The sequence below is a fragment of the Vespula pensylvanica genome, chromosome 8, assembly GCF_014466175.1.
Source record: "Vespula pensylvanica isolate Volc-1 chromosome 8, ASM1446617v1, whole genome shotgun sequence".
In the NCBI taxonomy this organism is placed as follows: domain Eukaryota; kingdom Metazoa; phylum Arthropoda; class Insecta; order Hymenoptera; family Vespidae; genus Vespula; species Vespula pensylvanica.
The window spans coordinates 3,930,297-3,950,457 of record NC_057692.1 but is presented as its reverse complement, the minus strand read 5'-3'; the positions used below and the strand labels follow the sequence as shown (position 1 = coordinate 3,950,457).

Genomic DNA, 20,161 nt, shown 5'->3' with positions numbered 1-20,161 from the left:
CTCCTCCTCCTCCTCCTCCTCCTCCTCCTCCTCCTCCTCCTCCTCCTATTTATCCTTCTCCCTTTAGTCCCTCTCACGATGATTTAATTTCGACGACTCGGTCTTTACAAATTAACGTGAGACGCTGTAATGATTTTTCTTTCTTTCTTTTTTTCTTTTTTTTTTTTTTTTTTTTTGATATTATCCCTTTGGACTCGCATCTCTCTCTTTTTCTCTCTTCTTGCTCTTTTAAGTATCTGTGTGAACTTGATCAAAAAAAAAAAGCTTTTGAAAGATAGATAGATAGGTAGGTAGGTAGGTAGGTAGGTAGGTAGGTAGACAGATAGGTAAGTAGATGAAGGGGGTAACGCGGTATCGGTTTCACGACGAACGCTTTCAATCACGAAATCATTCGGTAACACGCGTAAGTACTTACTTACTCCGGCCGACCATTCATCTTTCGACGTAGTATCTTTTAACCACAACCATTTATTTTCATTCATTCGTTCGATCCTTGATAAAGCACGATCGATCGGTCGTAAGTAATTAAAGCAAGAAGATAGATAACATCGCGATGTTTATTAAACTTCGACTTTGACAATAGCGAACACAGAGTTGGTCGATTTAAATCAGAAATATGATATCTCAGCTATCTATACGATTCTTAATAACTTCTTTTACAAATTTTCATATCGAATAGAAAATATTTATCTATGTGTAAAAAAAGAAAAACAATTCGGAATGATAAAAATTTCATTATGATGAGTCTTCTTTTTTTTGTATAATTAAATTTTGATAAGTACATTAGGAATCTTCGATGCGTTTTAGAGAAGGGAAAAGATCGTTTCTTCTAATCGGTTCGATCGAATCGGTCGGTTCCGAGCATCGAGAAGTCGATCGATACGAGCTAAGGACAGGTGCATTTTACGCGTCGTAAGTACACAAACACGCGCGAATATGTCTGTGCCTGTACACGCGTTCACCCTATTCTAATTAGTATGCGCTTTTTTTTCTTTTTTCTCATCTTTTTCCTTTCTTTTTTCTTCTCTTTTCCTTTTCTGTTTATTCTTTACTCTCTCTCTCTCTTTCCCTCTCTTTTTCTTTTCTCTCTTGAAATTATTTCACCTCGTCCGAAATGAGATCATAAATGTTAAAGTATCGAGCGTGATAAGGGCCTTAACAAAGCGTGCTACACTCACCTGTAGGAACATTTCGCCGTCAAGGTGATGATGGTCGTACGCAGCTAGGGCAGCCAACTCACGTGCACGGTAGTGCGAATCGTGATGCGAATTTTCTTCTTTGTCCTTGTGCATCACCACTGTAAAGAAGATACGAAGAGATTAGAGAGGTCGCGTGCGTTCGAACGTAAACATTCGAAATCACGGATACACATACGCGATTGTTCGTTAATACGTACAAGACGGATTAAAGAAATAAATAAAAAATTCTACGAGAAAAAAAAAAGGAGAAAAAAAGAAGAAGCATTAATTATATCTCGACAAAGTCGTTTTGATTTGTCTTCTTTTAATAATAGGACGAATCTTAATAAAATTCCTTATTCTTTTTTTCTTTCTTTACTCTCTCTCTCTCTCTCTCTCTCTCTCTCTCTTTCTCTCTCTCTTTCATTATTTGTACCACGTAAGTATTACTTCTTGCCGCAAAAAATTACGTGAGCGATTAGAGTAGCCGTGTATACGTCGGTGCAATCACAATCAGTTTTATGATTTCTTTGCTTGACCGTATAAAGCCGGCAAAAACGTTTCTTATCTTAACTTGAAAACTTAAGATACGATTTACGATGGCCACCCTATAAGGAATTGTGGGACCCTCTCTAAAACTTTTTATTCAAGCCGGTCCGGTTAACGTTTTTATATCGTTAACATTGTCCAAGTAATGGTTATCAATTTTTTATTAATCCCATTTTGTTAAAACTAAGAATATTCGAAAGGTTTGCTTGTTAATTTCGACTGTATATAATATCGAATGATTCGTAACGAGTTAATTGACAACATTTTAAGAAAACATTCCCTTTTCCCTCCTTAACTGCCGCGTTTGCTCGTCGACCGTCACGTTTATCGGCGACACGGACGCGACTTTAATACGGCCGGTTTATTATTTAGTGCTACGGTGCTCTCGTATGTTCTAATTATGGCGCGCATATTAAAGCAGGAGGTAGGCAGGTGTATGGAACTGTAACAGATCGACGGAGTATTATAGGGCTTAAGAGGAAGTGTCGCTCACTTCCTGTCATGTATGTATGCACGCTCGCGTTCCTCTGGCTAGTATCGACATCGACTATCCCAGAACGTTCGGTTAATCTGAATTGAATCCCTTTCGAAATTTTCTAAGTTTTTAACGACCTGTTTAATTACCTTCGAAGTCAGAGAATGGAACTCTAATCTTTTTGATACTCCGATCTTAACAAATAACTATCTATTCGGAAACTTTAAGTAAGGTGTCATTAAAGTATTACGTTCTATTTGTAAATAATGATAATGTAATTTTGTGTGATTTTTTAATTAAAAAAAAAAAAAAAAATAAAAAAAAAAAAAAGAAATTCTTTGGTACGGAATTGAGTAAAAAAAAATATTTGAAAGTATTTCTTAGAATTTTCGTCGATCGAATTTTACTATATCTTTCTGATAAAGTTTCATTGTATTCTTAGTATCGTAATACGTGTTGGATTATATATTTGTGTTTATGACGTTTATATGGATATAACTCTAATCATTTTTTTAAGTAATCGTAAAAAAGATTGAGACATAACTGATTATACACCGTGCTAATAAAAAAACTGTAAAAAAAAATCTTTCATAAAGATATTTCCTATCGTAAATAATCGTTAAAATGATTAGCAAAGTTAATCGTACAGAATTTATAAATACATCAATTTAAATGCAATACTCGCTAATGGAATTTTATGAAAATTCTGAAAATTCTTTTTCTTATTCTTTTTTTTTTTTTCAGAGAAAACAAACATTCGATCGCAAATCGAATCCCGAAGATTCAAGATGAATAATTTTCGATCATATTCGACCCATCGACGGATAAAAATTCTCCGTTGAAAAAAAAAAAAACAAATTCTTTCCTTAAACAAAAATTTAAATCATAGCAAAATATTTCCTTTCTATATATAACAAAGATCAGTGTATCATGTTCGAACGAGGGCGCGTAAAAAATGAACTTTGAAAGTAAATATGCTTTGAAGGAGAATTTGGTATTAAACGTCATCGATGCGTAAGTACTTACAAGAAGGATATGCGACTTGGTCGCCAATGGCCGTTGTTGTTGTACTGTAAAGAACGACACGCAACGCTCCTACGAAAAGCAGCACGCGTGTGCCACGCGATCCTTTGGACCCCTCCCGAAGAAGAACCTTTCCGAGCCGGATAAGAGAACGGAGAAACGTGACAACGGGTAGGATCATGAATGGAATCTTATATGGAGAGAGAAAGAGAGAGAAAGAGAATAAAATAAAGATAAAAAAAAAAAACAAATTTCTAATGGCAGAGACACCCTATTTATATTTTCCATTTATCATGTTTTTATGATATTAAGAAGAAAAAAAAATGTTGATTTTCAATCGATTAAAAAAAGAATATTTAATTAATATTGAATGTTAATATATCCGCGTAAATACCTATATAAACGACGACGATATTGATATTTGATTTGTAAAAAGATAATCGCCGTAGTGATTATCAAAAGTGTTGTAAGAAGTATGCTTAGTCTTTTTTGTCAGTTTTACAAAAGATATCCATGAATGTATACTTTGTATAACGAATAAAATTTGTACTTTTAACTTTAGTAGTTGATATAATTTACATTAATTACTTTTATGATGGGAAATTAATTTGAGAGAAAGAAAGAAGAGAAAAAAGAAGAGATATTTCGTTAGTGTTATTAAAATGTAAGAGAGACAGATTGTATAAACAAAAAATGCAAGCGTATGTGACACGTAAAATTTAAGTTCATCGGTTCGTTCATCGGTTGGTTGCAACCATTCGTAAATGTTTTCGTGCAATATCTTGGAAGCGCGAGGGCACGCGACCCTTCTACACAAGGAATGGTCAAGAGCCATTAGGGAGGCCTAAACTAGGATCGGAATTGTCGTTGGGATAACCGGTAGCTTCCTGTTAGACAGAAGAAGGACGTACAAGTTACAGGATTCGATGGTTCGTTGCAACTCGAGGGTTCCTTGTGGTATCTCTTACGGTTTTCACTTCCGACGTCGAACATTTTCCGGAGTATTCGATTTTTAATCTACCCTTAATACTAACGACCGTAGCTAATGTTTCCTGACGAAGAATCCTTTGTTTTGTTTTGTTTTCTTTTCTTTTTCTAAACGAATCATTCTCGAATCTCTAAGGGCAGATTTCTATTTTTTCGCATACGTGAAACGTGAAAAAGAAAAAATCTTTGGAAGTTAGAAAGTATAAAAAAGTGATAGTAAATAATCATAGTAAATCGAAGATTCTTTAATCATCGATCAAACTCGAGTTTTATGTTTTAAGATTTGTCGTTGTTGTTGTTGTTTTTCTTGTTTTATATCTTTTTCGTCGTTGTTCTGGCCGATGCATTTTCGTGCAATGAACATCCATTCTTCTCCCATTTGCGTGCTTCGTTCTTCCACGAAAACGATATGCGACTTACATGTGCGCGATACTTCAAAGCAATTTATTTTACGCTTCAAAAAATAGATCCTTGGTGTACTTGGAAAGGTAAAACGTAGTACGGAGGTAACCGACGATATCATTCGTAGACATTACGCCGACGTTCTTCATTTCCGTTGAGTCGTACCGTCTGTTGTTGTTGATGGTGATGTTATTGTCCTTGTTGTTGTTGTTGTGAACTTAAAACCCGTGAGTCTTATTCGTTCTTAATATTTTTTTTCTTTACTATAATACACAGAGCCTCGATCGAAGTAACTAAATAAATTTAATTACATGCGTATGCACCTGCAATTATTTTTTTTCTATCTTCATTTTTTTAAATTATTTTTAAACGCATATAGGTAACTATAATAATATAAATTTGTTTGTTTGTGTTCTTCTTTTTATTTTAGAGAGATCGTTCCGATTCTCCAAGTATTTCCCGATTTGATTTTCGAGTAGAAACGCCGATCATCATTTTCATTTGGAGTAGCATCATCCTTGAACGATCCTTTCTTTCTTTCTTTTTTTGTCTTCTTTACATCGAATGATGACTTGTGTTTCTTTACGCAGCCGACGGTATATCGATTGTGTTAGAGTCGACCCGTCGTGACGAGTCCCTGTCCTAAGTGAATGGTTAAGTAAGCGATTATCTTTTGACCACATAATCGATGGATGATTAATGGAAACGTTTCTCCCTTCGTGCGATATCTATTAAGGAGGCACCCTCGCAGATAAATACTATAACGCGACATCGGCCATCGCGCTCAAGTTAATTTCTTCCTGATTAACGTTTCGATCGTACAACTCCGACGATTCTTTCGACGTTTTGACGTTTTCTTCAGTTTGCTTTTATATTATAATGGTTACGGTTAAACGCGTGACCGACACGCGTTATTGTTACGAAACTGTGATAATATTTGACTAACGTCCCTAAAAATCTACCTTTTAAATATGTACTTGCGTATACGATGGAATATTAACGATGGTTATAAGTTTCTTTCATCGCCGATTGCTTTTTTATTTCTTTATCTTTCGATTACGTGACACGTGTCGTAAATATAAATACAATAAGAACGGTTAAAGGTGAATTTGTTTTTTCTTTTCTCTTCAAAAGTTCACGTAACTCTCTTGGAAAAAGCTTCCTACGAAATTTATCCATGATATCAAAAATGCAATCTCAAGGAAATTTGTAATAAGCTCGAGCAAAGTATATATCGAAACTATCTCGAGGAAATTTTCATATTGGTTCCATGGAAATTCGTAAAAGCTCAGGTTCACGCGACTCGAGTTAACCAAAGATATTTTTGGGGTGTACCGGCCTACTTGTCAAGGGGCTTATCGTCAAGGGGGCGTTTTAATACTCGAGTAGTCGAGGCTCACAACATCGAATGACACGGCGTCCGTCGTCGTTCGGAATCTCGTCGCTACATGCAAATCGCTCCGTGCTTGGAGACTTTGGACGTTGGTTTAGCTTAAGGTTCTTGCTGAGTCAGTTCTTTCGTTCGTTCGTTCGTTCGTTCGTTCTTTCGTTCTTTCGTTCGTTCGTTCGTTCGTTCGTTCGTTCTTTCTGACTGACTAACAAAAGCTAAGAGAGCTAGTTTGGCTTACCTCTTGAGCTAACCGAAGCTAGTCTACATACCTTACGATATACATAGTCACATATACTTACATGAACGTAAACCTTACAGGACGAATATTAAAGATCAAGCACGAAGCATGCAGATTAGCTCGCTAATACACTTGTCCCTTACCTACTACCGCTTTTGTTAAAGGTAACCGATTGTGTCTGAGAAACGAATTGCTTTTACGATAAAACGGACGAAGGGTACTTTTCGTTAGCTTTGTCTTTTGGACTTTTTGAATAATCGCGCCGATGATACTCCCAATCTTTCTATTTATTTCAAATAAACCTTACCTACTTAATGTTACATTCATCATGCGATAAATCGACGGAGCATTCGACGGGAAAAAAAGAAGAAAAAGAAGAGGAAGAAGAAGAAGAAGAAGAATAAAGAGAGACAGAGAGAGAAAGAGAAAGAGAGAGAGAGAGAGAGAGAGAGAGAGAGAGAGAGAGAGAAAGAAAGAGAAAAAAAAAGAAAAAAGGTAGCTACGACGACGTTTTGCTTCGAGCCCAATGGAAGGACTCTCGTACTAGTTGGTACAATGCGAATGCGTCCCCCCTGTATAACCTTCGCTTGGCATACGGCGGACGGCAAATTGGAGGAAACGCGATTGTTCGACGTCGAGTTAATTCGCGGTCTGGCAGTGCCCGCATGATAATAGCGGCGAAGAGAGAGATTATTAGCCCCCCGAGTAATGAACGATCGTACACGGACGCGAAAACGTAGGTAAAACTGAAATCCTACGTAAGCGCACGCTGGTGAGCGTTACGCTCACACGCCAAACTATCGACGATTGTTATATTGTAATTTATAAACAGCATACCAATTACCAGACATTTCTGCATACCTGCTTGCTTGCTTGCTTGCTTGCTTGCTTGCTTGCTTGCTTGCTTGCTTGCTTGCTTGCTTGCTAGCTCGCTTACTCGCTTACTCGTTTACTCGCTTGCTCACTCGCTCGTTCGCTTGCACTTCAATCGTGGAAACGTTCCTATGTTAAGACCGAAGAAAATAACGCGCGATGATTGCACGTAAGCCGATGGAACTCGTTGCGTTTTATTCGACGACCTCGAGGTCAACCAAAAATCACGTGCTCGAGACGAACGTTTTCTATGTCAAAGGTTTGGCAACAATCGCCAAGAAACTTTCGTATATTTTTCATATTCTCACATTAGTACACTCAGTGTATATTCTGTGTACGTACACTTGATAGCAATTGCTTGGTCTTGTCATTGCGAGATTTTCATTGAAAAAAATGACGTTACTACTTCGTGAATCCTTCTTTCTTTCATTCTTTTTTTATTTTAAACAACGTTTTAACGAAAACGATGCAACATAGCGGCTTATTTATTCGTTCCAAAAAATCAACCGAAGAAGAGATCTCTCTCTCTCTCTCTCTCTCTCTCTCTCTCTCTCTCTCTCTCTCTTTGTTTTCATTATTTTTCCCTTTTTTCACAGCAAATTCCATTCTCCGATCAGATATCGCGGCAGTCAGACACCGGGACTTTTTATCGAGGCGAACCCTCGGCTCGCATCGAGGAAGAGAGTAGTTTTGCAAGCGCTCTTTAGTGCTCGATTCCACAACGCGTATGTATATGCACGGTGACCGTATAAAGTAATCCGTCAGACAGAAGTGGGCAGTGGGGTGATAATGCATGAGTGCGGTAGCCCCGCCCTATCCCTGTAACCACGATAAAATCTCTCATTACGCAACGAAACGGACCCTCTGTCGCTAGACTCTCTGTTATCCTTAGACAGGAACTCTAATAAACCATATACGTATGTGGAAATTTATTTTTGTTTTCGTCGTACACCTCTGTACCGCATTGGTCGATCTTTACGTACGATCGACGCCCAATGTCATTCAACTGTCTCGCTATATTAGACCGAACTTCATCATCGTTCGATAAACGTTTGAAATATCTCATCAGATAGGTATTGATGCACCCAACAGTCTCTTCTTTCTTTTTTACATATTTATTTATTCTTTTCTCTTTCTCTCTCTCTCTCTCTCTTTTTTTTTCTTTAGTTTTATTTTATTCCCCCCTCCCTTTTTTTTCTTCTTCTTCTTTTTCTTCTCTTTCTTCTTCTTCTCCTTCCTTTTCTTCTTCTTACGAGCAACCACGAATTTGAGATTAATCGTCGAATACGTATAATATAGCAGGCATACGTATGATATAAATATGTATAGGTAAGTAATATTTCTTATTTTTATGTATACAAGTATTCTCTATGTACGTGTAAGTATAGGTTTTTTTTCTTCTTTTCTCTTTTTCTCTTTTTATTTTCTTTCTTTTTTCTTTTTTTTCTTTTTTTTTTTTTTTTTTTTTTTTTTTTACAAAGGTATATCATATAAGTATCTACATATATTTCTTATAAATATGTATACGTATAAGTAGTTAGTTATACGTTCGAAAAGTTCCATAAATTGTATAAGACATACATTATGTATGTATGTATGTATCTATGTATTTATATACAATATCTACGATTCTTTGAACCCATGTAGAAAAAAAAAGAAGAAGAAAAAAGAAGAAAAATTAACGAAGATCATAGATGCGTGTTCCTCTTGTTCTTTTTTCTTTTTCTTTTCTTTTTCTTTTTCTGTTAACTTTCTTTCAGAAACCATTTCGTAAAAATTTCGAATAGCAGAAGTCAGTATCCTCGTGAAGAAGTTCTCGGTGCCCTTCGCAAGGGCAAATCACGTAATAATTAGCGCGTACAGCCGTAGGTAGGACAATCGTATTAATGCATACCGCGGTAGGGCTATCTAAAGAGCTAAGCAGCTATACACGCTATATCTTATATCAAAGAGCCAGCTGTCGAGCGAGCAAGCAGAGCATATACTGCCCACCGACACGACATCGTCATTTATCACCGGTGAGCCGGCTCGTGTAGGTTTTCTGCATTACCTAATGAGTTTCATAACCGAATTAAATTTTTGGTCTTGACAAGTTAAAACCGGGCGAAGTAGGGTGAGGGGTTGGGGAGAGGAGGAGAAGGGTAAAAGAGAGAAGGCTGCGCAGAGCCACCAATCCGGTCGTTAAAAGCAACGATGTTAAATTTTTAAGATTAATCTTTATCCTTGCCAATAATTTTTTGTTATTTTTCTCTTCTTTTCTTTTTCCTTTTTCTCTTTTTGTCCTTTTCCCTTTTTAATCGAACTGAAGGACCTACACATGTACGTATGTACTTACGTAGTATGTATGTATGATGTATATATGTAATTTATGTACTTAGTGTATGTATATAACATTTTTTGGGGAGTCTCGCGAGGGTAAGAACGTATGTGTCTAAAATAGCTTGCGTTGTTACTCTCTCTTTCTCTCTCTCTCTCTCTCTCTCTCTCTCTTTTTCTGTCTGTCTGTCTCTCTTTCTCTCTCTTTCTTTTTCACGGATACGACTAGACGGAAGCAATGTGTCAACACTCGAAGTCTCGGGTCAACACTCGATTCGCAGTCTTTCGAGTAACCAAAGGATTAATGTATTTTGCTTGTTCCCGTCCCTGAAACGTTTCTTTCTCTCTCTTTCTCCCTCTCTCTCTTTTTTATTTCTTTTCTTTTTTTTTTTTTTTGATTTCTCCTTTTTTTCTACCCATTCCAATATGACATAGTACTAAAAAAGAGGAGAGACACTGGCGTCCCTATTTTTGGAAACATTTCGAATGCATCTGTTTTTATATATATATATATGGCTATACATGTATATTATGTGCAATATGTAACATATATCTTTTTTAACCACATTGTCTCGAGTATTCGTCCATTTGGTTCTTCGGTTTCCGAACAACGTTCTAACTCTCTGTCGTACTCGAGGGTTACGGCCATTGCTTACTGCTCATCCGCTAATTAAATTTGATAAAATCAAGAGCAACATGATGGCCACCAACATCGTGATGAGTACGAGTTCTTTCAATCCAGTTCTATGCGAACATATTGCACAGTGATCGTATAGAACGTAAAGTAACATACGTCGAAAGAGGGTCGTTCCTGACAACGAGAGACACACACACATATTCGCCCATACACCCACGCATATATACGTACATACATACGCGTGTACACGCGCTAATACAGATAAAGGTTTTTGTATATACGTATATGTATAGAAACACGCATACATATAAAAATATATACTATACTATGCTACTTTGAAGAAGAAGCAATGAGAGATACGTTACTCTTGGGACGTTCGCGTGACTTTTCGTTTACACGGTAGCACGATCCCCGCTAATAATCTCGGGTGTCTTCTTTCATTTAACCTATTATCTCGAGAAAAAAAAAGAAAAGAAAAGAAAAGCAATTAAAAAAAAAAAAAAAAAAGAAAAGAAAAAGAAAAAAAAATAATATTAATCTCGGAAAACGATTAGCTGGATAAAAAGATGAAATTTGAGATCGATAACGATCATTGATCTATATCTATCTGTCTACGTATTTACGTTTACGTATTTGTGTATATATATATATATATATATATATATATATATATATGTATGTATGTATGTATGTATATACGTAGAGATACGTACAATGTAACGTGAAAACAAATACGACAATATAACTTTCATTCTTTCTATATAAAATCATTAAAGTCTCTCTACGATAGGGGGAGTCATGGATCATTGATGTTCCATGGATCCGAACGAGCCTGCGGGAATCCGTAGCTCGTAAGTTTCTCTCTTTCTTTCTCTTTCTCTTTCTCTATCTCTTTCTCTGCTTTATTCTCCTAACAGCTTCACCCCATATATATATATATGTATGTGTGTATATATATATATATATATACATATAAGTTGATACGTGGTAGTGTCTTCGTCGCGCATCTAACTAGAATGAATCGCCATAATTTTTCAAGGAACCGTGCTGCCTCGGCTAAGTTTCGGGGCCTTCGCAAACGAGCTTGACAAAATACAGAAGGTGGAAATAGATTAGCGCGATCGTTTGTCTCGTCCTTCGTCTTTCCATTAGGTATATATGTGTGTGTGTGTGTGTGTGTGTGTGTGTGTGTGTCTGTATAACGTAGATATTTTTCGTACGATTAAGGGAAATAAAAATCTTTCGAATTGAAGCCTTGGGGAGGATGCGTACGCGAAGTTTTTATTTAATCGCGGTACGCCGAAATTAAATTAGTAATTTTATTCGTATCGTAGCAGAAGTTTTTACTTTCTTTCAGGCTCTCTGGGCCGACGTTTTAAAGAAGGTTGCGTGTTCACTCGTTGGTTGGCTGGTTGGTTCGTTGGTTGGTTGGTTGGTTGGTTGGTTGATTCGTTGGTTGGTTGGTTGGTTGGTTGGTTGGTTGGTAAAGATGTATGTATGTATGTATATATGTATGTACCTCGAAGGCCTCCGAATTCAAATCAACCGGCTAAGAGCACGAGGATAATCTCTATCTCTTTTTCTTTTTTTCTTTTTTTTCAACGATGCCACCTTCGTCCTCGTATTATTAATAAAACGATGTAATGTACGTCACCGATCATTTCCTTCGAGATTCTCTCTTCGTGATTTCTCTTTTTCGTTCGACCTTACAAATATGTAGATATGAGTATAGGTATAAATATCTACTGACGTTCTAGATTCTTTTATTTTATTTTTTTTTTTTTTTTTCAGATATCCTAACATTATATTTTAATTAATTAATACGAAACGTTTATTATACATCGATACAATCGATCTAGGTATAATCGCTAACATATTATTTTCTCTTATTATTTGTCACTTCAATATTTATAACGATAATATCATCGATATTGTAGAAAATAGGAAATATAGGAAAAAAGCTGGATGTTAGGTGTTATCGTAAAAATCTTTTACTTATATAATAATAAGATATTTCAATGATGTTCTAAAGCAATCATTATTATCATCGTCATACTCATCGAATAACTCTTCTTCCAAGATAACTATTAATCTTATCGTACAAAAGTTCTCCTCTATCGCTACCAAGACAATTAATAATAAAGGAGTAAGATTTTTACAACTCACCCCGGTAATTATTATTTACGACGGGATACAAAATATAGCATAATTTTATTAAGCCACTTCTCGATTCGAAGGCACTGGAATGGAACTCCTGACTCGAGTTTTACAGAGTTGATATGCATCGTCCGACACTTCAATGTCTGTTCATTTCATCTTCTATTACTTTCAAAACTATATATATGTGCATATATATATATATATTTTTATTCCGATTTATATACATACATACACACACACATACGGATTATTTGTTTAAACACGCAAAAGAAATTTTTTAGACGAACGTTCTACGATGTCAAGGGTGAGCACATCACGATGATAATTATTTGACATTGGAAATGACCTTGGAGTGCTCATGTGAAAGTCGCGTTTACATTTTTAATTGATACCCTGTATTATTTATTACACATTCTCGTAGCTGACATTAAACCGTTTTCAAAACACTACCTCCTGCACATGTATTTTGCATAAGCCGTTGTTGAGTTACCAATTTGACGTGTCTCCGGTATTAGAGTTACCCGATATAGCTTGCGAGCGGGTAAGTACTTACTTAGTTCGATCGGACTTCATCTTTTTCTAGACGAAAAAAAAAACCGTCGCCAAGTCTATGCAAAATATATAAATGTATTCTTAATAATGGAGTGCATGTAGTAGCACGCTAATACCGGTTCTACGACAATTTCAAAAACAGGAACGAGAAAGTACATAATAGGACAGTACAAGACAAAATCGAACAAAACAGAAAAGGAAAGGCTCGGTTCGGCCCGGGACGGGTTGGGTTTAAGTATTATCCGAGATTTTGTTCGAGATTTTGTCTGAAATTACGTCCAACATCTTCGACAATTTTTGGAAATCTTTGAATTTATTTTCAGATATAAAAATGATTTTATTACGTTTCTCTCTCTTTCTCTCTGCTCCTAAGGAATAGTATAAAATATATTACATTCGTAGGATCTTCATCGTCCTATACTTATCCCGTTATACTTAACATCGAAATAATTCTATGTAGAATTGCCATTGGTTATATTCGTGGTCCCTCGATCGAGGCCAAGGGCTGCGAGGTATCTTCGAATGAAATCAGTCCGTAATTAGGCACCGGCAAAGGCGGAAGCTTGCGACTTACGGGCGATATCGTCGAGAATTCCAAATTTCATTAATTAACGCAACCAGGAACGGGCCCGTTCTTACGTGCACCTTTCTTTTTCACACCGACGTTAGGAAGTACGACGTTACGGGTGTAGTAAAACGTATATAAGTACAATATATATGGTACACACACGTCCACGCATACGTACAAAAACAGAGAACTGTATGTATATATATATATATAGATATAGATATAAAGAGAAAGAGAGAGAGAAGAGACAACGATAAGAAGATATTTTCTAAAAGACGACTATGTCGTTTGTTTACGCCATTAACGATCGAGATCTTTACGATCTTTACCGTTTACTACTTTGCTCGATCGCGGTTTGGTCTGATACATAGCTGTATGTACTTAGGAGATCGAAAACCGTTCGACCGAGATCGTACTATAGACATATAGCCACGGCTAATCTACTTATGGTATCCGATGTCGAATACGTTGCTCGGTGTTCGGTTTCTCCGTAAATAACAAGGCAAGGTGGTTAATTCGCAAATCTCTTCAAAGCGTGAAATCCCCGACGTTGGAAGGTACGATCCTGTGGCCGCGATAGATAAAGAAAGAAAGATAAAGAGATAGACAGTTAAATAGAGATGGATATATAGATAGATAGATAGATAAATAAATAGATAGATAGATAAATAGATAGATAGAGCGATAGAAACGCATCGTTTTACTCGAACTTAATTTATCGAATTATCCTAACGGCCTCGAGAAATATGTTCCTCGAGAAATAGCACTCCTTTCTTTTACAGATGAAAGAAAAAAAGAAAATGCAAAAACAAGAAGAAAAAGAACAACAACAACAATAACAATAACAACAATAAAAGGATGCAACGTTTCGATCATCCTCGTCATCGTCATTATTCCATCATCGAACGTCGGCAGCGACTCTTCGTTTCTTGAATTCCATTTGGACCGCTCATTAGCATCATAATAACGAGCCCCTATGTCTTTGGGCACGTATTTACGACGGCGTCCGGCACAGTTGATGCGTATTGGTGCCGTGTATATATCCGTGCCACTCGGAGACCGAGGTGTAAGGTAACATCGCGTTCCACTATTTCGGACCACCCCTGTTGTGGAAGCCATCTACGTCGCGATCGCGAGATTTCTTGTCGCCATACTTTCTCAACTTGACGAACATCTGCTAAATCGAAGTTTCGTTTCTTTCTTTTTTTTTTCTCTCCTTTTTTTCTTATTCCTTTTTTCTAATCTCCGACTCAATCCTTTTCTCCCTTTTTTTCAACCACTCGCCGTCGAATCGCTACGATTTTTTAAGACGATCGAGAAAGAGAAAGAGATCGAATTTTTTCTCCTTCTTTTTTTCTCCTCTTCTTCTTTTTTCCTCGATATTGACTCGAATCTTTTTCCTTTTTCTTTTTCTTGAGAAAAACGTAGGATATAAAAAAGAGAGAAAGAGAGCGAAGAAGAGAGGGATGGATAGAGAGAGAAAGGGAGAGAGAGAGAGAGAGAAAGAACATAACCTCGGTAATTTCACATAAGACAGAGCGGCGCACGCGCCACCAAGCGGAAGTGCTTAAATCCATCATGGCGTCCACCGGAAACCGCCTGAGTCACTCGCGTAATCGTACCTCCTCCCGATGTATCGATTTTCTTGGACGTTTCTCCAAGCCAGGCCGGCCCAACTTTTGCTTATCTTAACCGTTTCAGGCACATTAATTAGCTCAAGAAAGAAAGACCCACTGGGAATATATCTACGAGAAGGAACGAGGAATTTCCAGAAAGTCGCTGAAAGAATGTCCGCTTAAGTCTCCTCGTCTACTAGTTCGAAGAGTCTTACGAGTCGGACGGATTCGAATATGCACGCTACAATATAAAAAATGTTAAACCGCGACGAATTCTCGCGAGGAATTAGAGGGAATTCTATCGTAATAGTCACGATACTATTACCGAGAAAACATGATATATTTACATAAATTCTCAAGGGAAATTCGTAGCTCGTATTCCGAAGAAATTTCAAATGAATATTTTTCACTCTTAGTATTAGATCGATGTATGGATAGAAAAGAAAAAAAGAAAGTAATAAATAAATAACTTGTATTCTATAATATCTCGATATCTCGATAGACGTAAGATGTAACAGACAGTAACAAAAGAAAGAATTATCTTATAGATATAAAATGAATGTCATGTATCTATACGACATTGTTGTAATCTAGACGATAATGATTTTTTGATCTTACGATGATCGATGTATGACCAAAAAAAGAAATGAAAAGAAAAATAATTGCATACTATAATTTCTCCAATTCGTAGATAAATTTATAATGTAATATTTACACATTTAGACAATGAAAAAGAGGAGAATCATTCTATACGTTCTATGTTCAAGATACGTGTACGTTGTAATATGTTTGTCCTAGATGATAATGATTTTCATTCTTAATTCTAATCTAGCGAAATTGTCCACGCTCTTACAAGCGAAAATACATAGTTGAAATGTCGCATACCGTCTAACTAACAAAGATCCTTTCGTATAGAGGTCTAACTTTAATTGCTCATTTAACAGTCGAGGAATTTATCGAGCTCTTATCGTCGCTTTTTCCTGGAATCTCGATTATCTCGGTTTCATTCCGAGTGGGATGGTATCGTTGAAGATTTTCAACTAATACCATCGCGAATCGTAAAGTTGCATGCCTGGCAAATGCGTTTATATAGATTACAGATTTATGGTGGATAGTTGAACGAATAGTTTCTCGGCGTTATACAGGCACACGTTAGAACGTTAAAATCCTTCTCTACCATGTGATACCTGAGACAGGAGTAACATAAGTAAAGGATTCGTGAAATCGAAAGTTTCAAGTACTTAATCATAGAGAAAAATAAAACGAAAATAAATGATAATATTAGTAACAATAATAATACAAAAAGAAATTAAAAAAAAAAAAAAACGACCAAGAATATCGATCACTATAATTTTCCATCTAGTATATAACGTGTGAAAGTATATACTTTTATCTGTATAGATATATTCCATGGGTATTTATAGACGCTATAGGTACGTGTATATACATATATATATACATATATACATATATACCTAGGTGTCTATAGCTAAAGAATAAACGACAATAAAGGGAAAGTGAAAAACTTAGAGAATTAGCCGATTAACGATTTAAAAAGGTGTATCGTTTTACATGAGACCGGTTTAAACGATCTCGGTAGTTAGGTCGAATCCTAGATAGATTCACTAGGCATCGAAGGGAGGAAGGAGAGTGCAACGGACACGCTACTAGGTTTATTGCCGATGTACATACATAGAAGGAAGAAGGTACCACGGTAGTGGTTTGAGGCCACCGGAGAGATCGATAAAGTCTGCCACCAAGAAAGTTCAGCCCAGTCCTCTTGCTTGCGAGGTTAACTTCGCCAGTCAATTGTTTCTCTAATCATAAACTACTCAAACTGGCTTTGATGTTGGAGGATCGATATGGTTTGACATGTTAACGGATAAACATATAACTTCGACTGACCATGGATAATCAATGATGGTCGATATTTCAAAAGAAAAAAAAATTCTTTATACAAATATTTTTCTTTCGTATCGTCGAAGAAAAGTTAAAAAGACAACGAAGATGAAAAAGAAAAAATAATAATCGAAAAATAATCGACACTACACGATACGAATTTTTTAAGCGAATGGAAACTTCTTCTTTTTCTTTTTTTTACTATTGTTCTGTTTTTCTGTTCCTCTTTTTTTTCTTTTTCTTTTTTTTTTCTCTTTGATTATACGATCGATCAGAGACTTAGAACAGTGTGAAAGGAACGAACGAAATCGTATGTTGAAATAGAGCATACACGCGGCGGTGCCACGTGTCACCGGCGTCTCGAAAAGGGTGATTCACGGAGAAATATAGTCTTAATGACAGCGGTCGAATCCATTTTTGACTGTGTTCTATCTTTCAGTAGTCTCGTATTCGGTGTATTAATGGTGAGATCGTATAAATCTTATAGTTAGATCGACGGAAGATATTTATCGTGGATATGGCTCTACGGCTTACGAGAGATCAATCGATTCGATATATATATATATATATATATATATATATATATATATATAGTTTGCCCTCTGTAACCCTTTAGTAAACCAGGCTAAACGTTTCTACCATCGCAAAATTAGATAATAGGAGAAACCGATAGCTAATAAATATCGTAAGGGATAAAAGAAAATCTCTTTCATCTAATTTGACAACACCTTTAAATCTCATCAAATTACAATTCTCTATTATTTATTTCACCAAATAAATCATATCATAGGGGACGTCGGTTAAACGTTATAAATAATAGTTAAGACATAGAAATTAATGGGATAACATATTTTCTTCTCTCATATCTATGTACCTATGTATATGATCGATCGATCATTCAACAAGATAGATCCAAGTATCGCCATATATCTCTAGCAAAGCCATAATAATTAATGATCCGATCGTGTTAGCACTTGTGTCCCGTTTACAACAGCGTTAATTTTCGTACGTTTCGAGGAGAAAGAAAGAAAAAAAGAAAGAAAGAAAGAAAGAAAGAAAAGAAAGAAAGAAAGAATGGAAAAAAAAGAAAGAATGACAAAAAAAAAAAGAAAAAAAAAGAAAGAGAAGGTGAGTCGTCTCAGCAACGTCATTAGAAATTCGCAACATGTGTTTCAATGTAACGACAGCACATAGTCGAGAAAGAGAGAGAGAGAGAGAGAAAGAAAAAGAGAGAGAGAGAGAGAGAGAGAGAGAGGGAAAGAGAAAAAGAGAGAGAGAGAGAGAGAGAGAGAGAGAGAGAAAGGATCTGGCATGCATCGGCTCACGGTGGCCACTCGAAGCACTCATGCAATATGAATGACTCCCGGCACACTCTGTAATTACCAGCGCATTTCATTAGGCGCATTAAATGATTTCGTGGCATGAATACATTTCTGCTAATGTTGATTGGCGTGCCGTCACCAGTGATGCACCGCACCGCCATCGAATTTGCTCGGTTTATTCGCGATGTAACGCTCTGCCACTAATGTAATCGTTTACGTTTTGCAAATATTTTCTGTTTTTTTTTTCTTTTTCTTTTTTTTTTGTTTCTTTATTTTTGTTATTGCAGTTGTTGTTGTTGTTGTTGTTGTTTTTCTTTTTTACATACGTTCCTTCGAAAGAAAGCAATGATCGACGAAAAAAGTAAAAAAAGGATTGACCATGTATATGTATATATATATGTATATACATATACAAAAGATCTCGTCCTTTTAATAAAGATAATTGCTTTGTTTATCCTCCCCAATCAGAGCAATGTGATTAGCATACGAAGAAAGCACGTGTTCCTTTCGAACTGTCCCCTCAGTCCTTTTCTTTTTTTCTTTTTTACTCACACACGTATCAACCTTCGGTAGTTTGTTCCCTCGCCATTCGTCTCTGCTCGGCTCAACCCGATTCAACCCGATTCAACTCGACTCGAGTCGAGTCGAGTCGACTCGACTCGAATCAGGTCGTCTACTTACTCTCGTTTTCTTTTTCAGTGACGTCAATGAGAAAAAAAAGGGACACGAAGGAAAGTATCATAAGAAGGAAGATAAAAGTCACGAATGTTTTTTTTTTTTTTTTTTTTTTTTTTTTTTTTTTTTTTTTCTTTATCTTAACGCGTTTGTCTTCGATAAAAAAAAAGAAGAGAGGAAAGAAAAAGAGAAAGAAGAAAGAAAGAAAGAAAAAGAAAAAAAGAAAAACATTTTACAGAAATAGGTGTACGTTTCGTTTATTGGATCATAATGAACGCGTTGTTTTCGTGATATCATCGGGAAAAAATTTTTTGCTTACATATGCATGTATTAAATTAACGACGTTAGGAATTGATTTTATAAGAAAATGAAGGAGGTGAAAACAAGAAAGTGACAAGGTCATATGTCCTTGTTTCAATTAATAACATTTTAAGGTAATTAAAAACATTTTACGTATCCATATTCTAGCACGTGCCGTACGTTGTTACTTCCTCGTGGCGCCAGACCACAATGATTTCTTCCACTTTCGGTCTTAGCAGCCATCCTCGCGGCCCGTCAACTAGTCGTTTCTTCCGCGATCGCCCAGCTATAGCAATTAACATTCTAATGCCGTGACGCCTTTCGCGTGCGTCCTTAAGGCGTCGCAATAGCTCCTGGCCGTCGCTTTGGAATCTCATGACTCTAACAATAAGTACGTACGTATATACGTATATACGTGCATACATACGTAAGTACATAGGTAGAGATACCACCTACATATAGGTGTAACAAAAGAAACGGAGTAGCTGCTGATATAAACGAGGTTGCTAATCACGTATAACTGGTAACTTGAAATCAAAATCGTTTTGAGTGACTCATCTAAATATCTCCTGGTCGATTACCTAAATAGACATTATGAAGAAACGAAAGAGTGTGTATATATATATATATGTATATATATATACGTATATATATATATAATAAAAGTATCGTTACGATGATCGTCAATAATAGGTAAGATAGCAGCTGTTGATCCTTTTTCATAATACAACCACAAGGTTTGTATTATATTATATCATTGAGCATTGACATCGGTCGGAACACCAGGTGATATCAAGGATCGTATAAGAGAAAATTTAATGCACGTTCTAACCAACTAACTCCTCCTACCCTCCCCCTAAAAATATATTAACCAACCGGACGACTCTTCGTGAGGAGTTGGGAACGATAGCCATGAGGCACTAACCGTCCGTCGATTCGAGCTTACCCGTCTGTCTGTCCGTCTGTCCATTCCATCCGTCTGTCCGTTCTCGTCCGAGCGT

The 20,161-nt window shown here is 36.4% G+C and overlaps 1 protein-coding gene across 2 annotated transcripts in view; it reads right to left on the bottom strand.

Annotated features, from left to right (window-relative positions):
- Window positions 1-20,161, bottom strand: part of LOC122630920 (aryl hydrocarbon receptor protein 1) — a 111,367-nt gene that overhangs the window by 24,628 nt on the left and 66,578 nt on the right. For both annotated transcript variants that reach the window (XM_043815974.1, XM_043815975.1), the window contains exon 3: window positions 1,179-1,297. In XM_043815974.1, coding sequence (XP_043671909.1) covers window positions 1,179-1,297 — 119 coding nt within the window. The remainder of the gene's footprint in view (window positions 1-1,178; window positions 1,298-20,161) is intronic.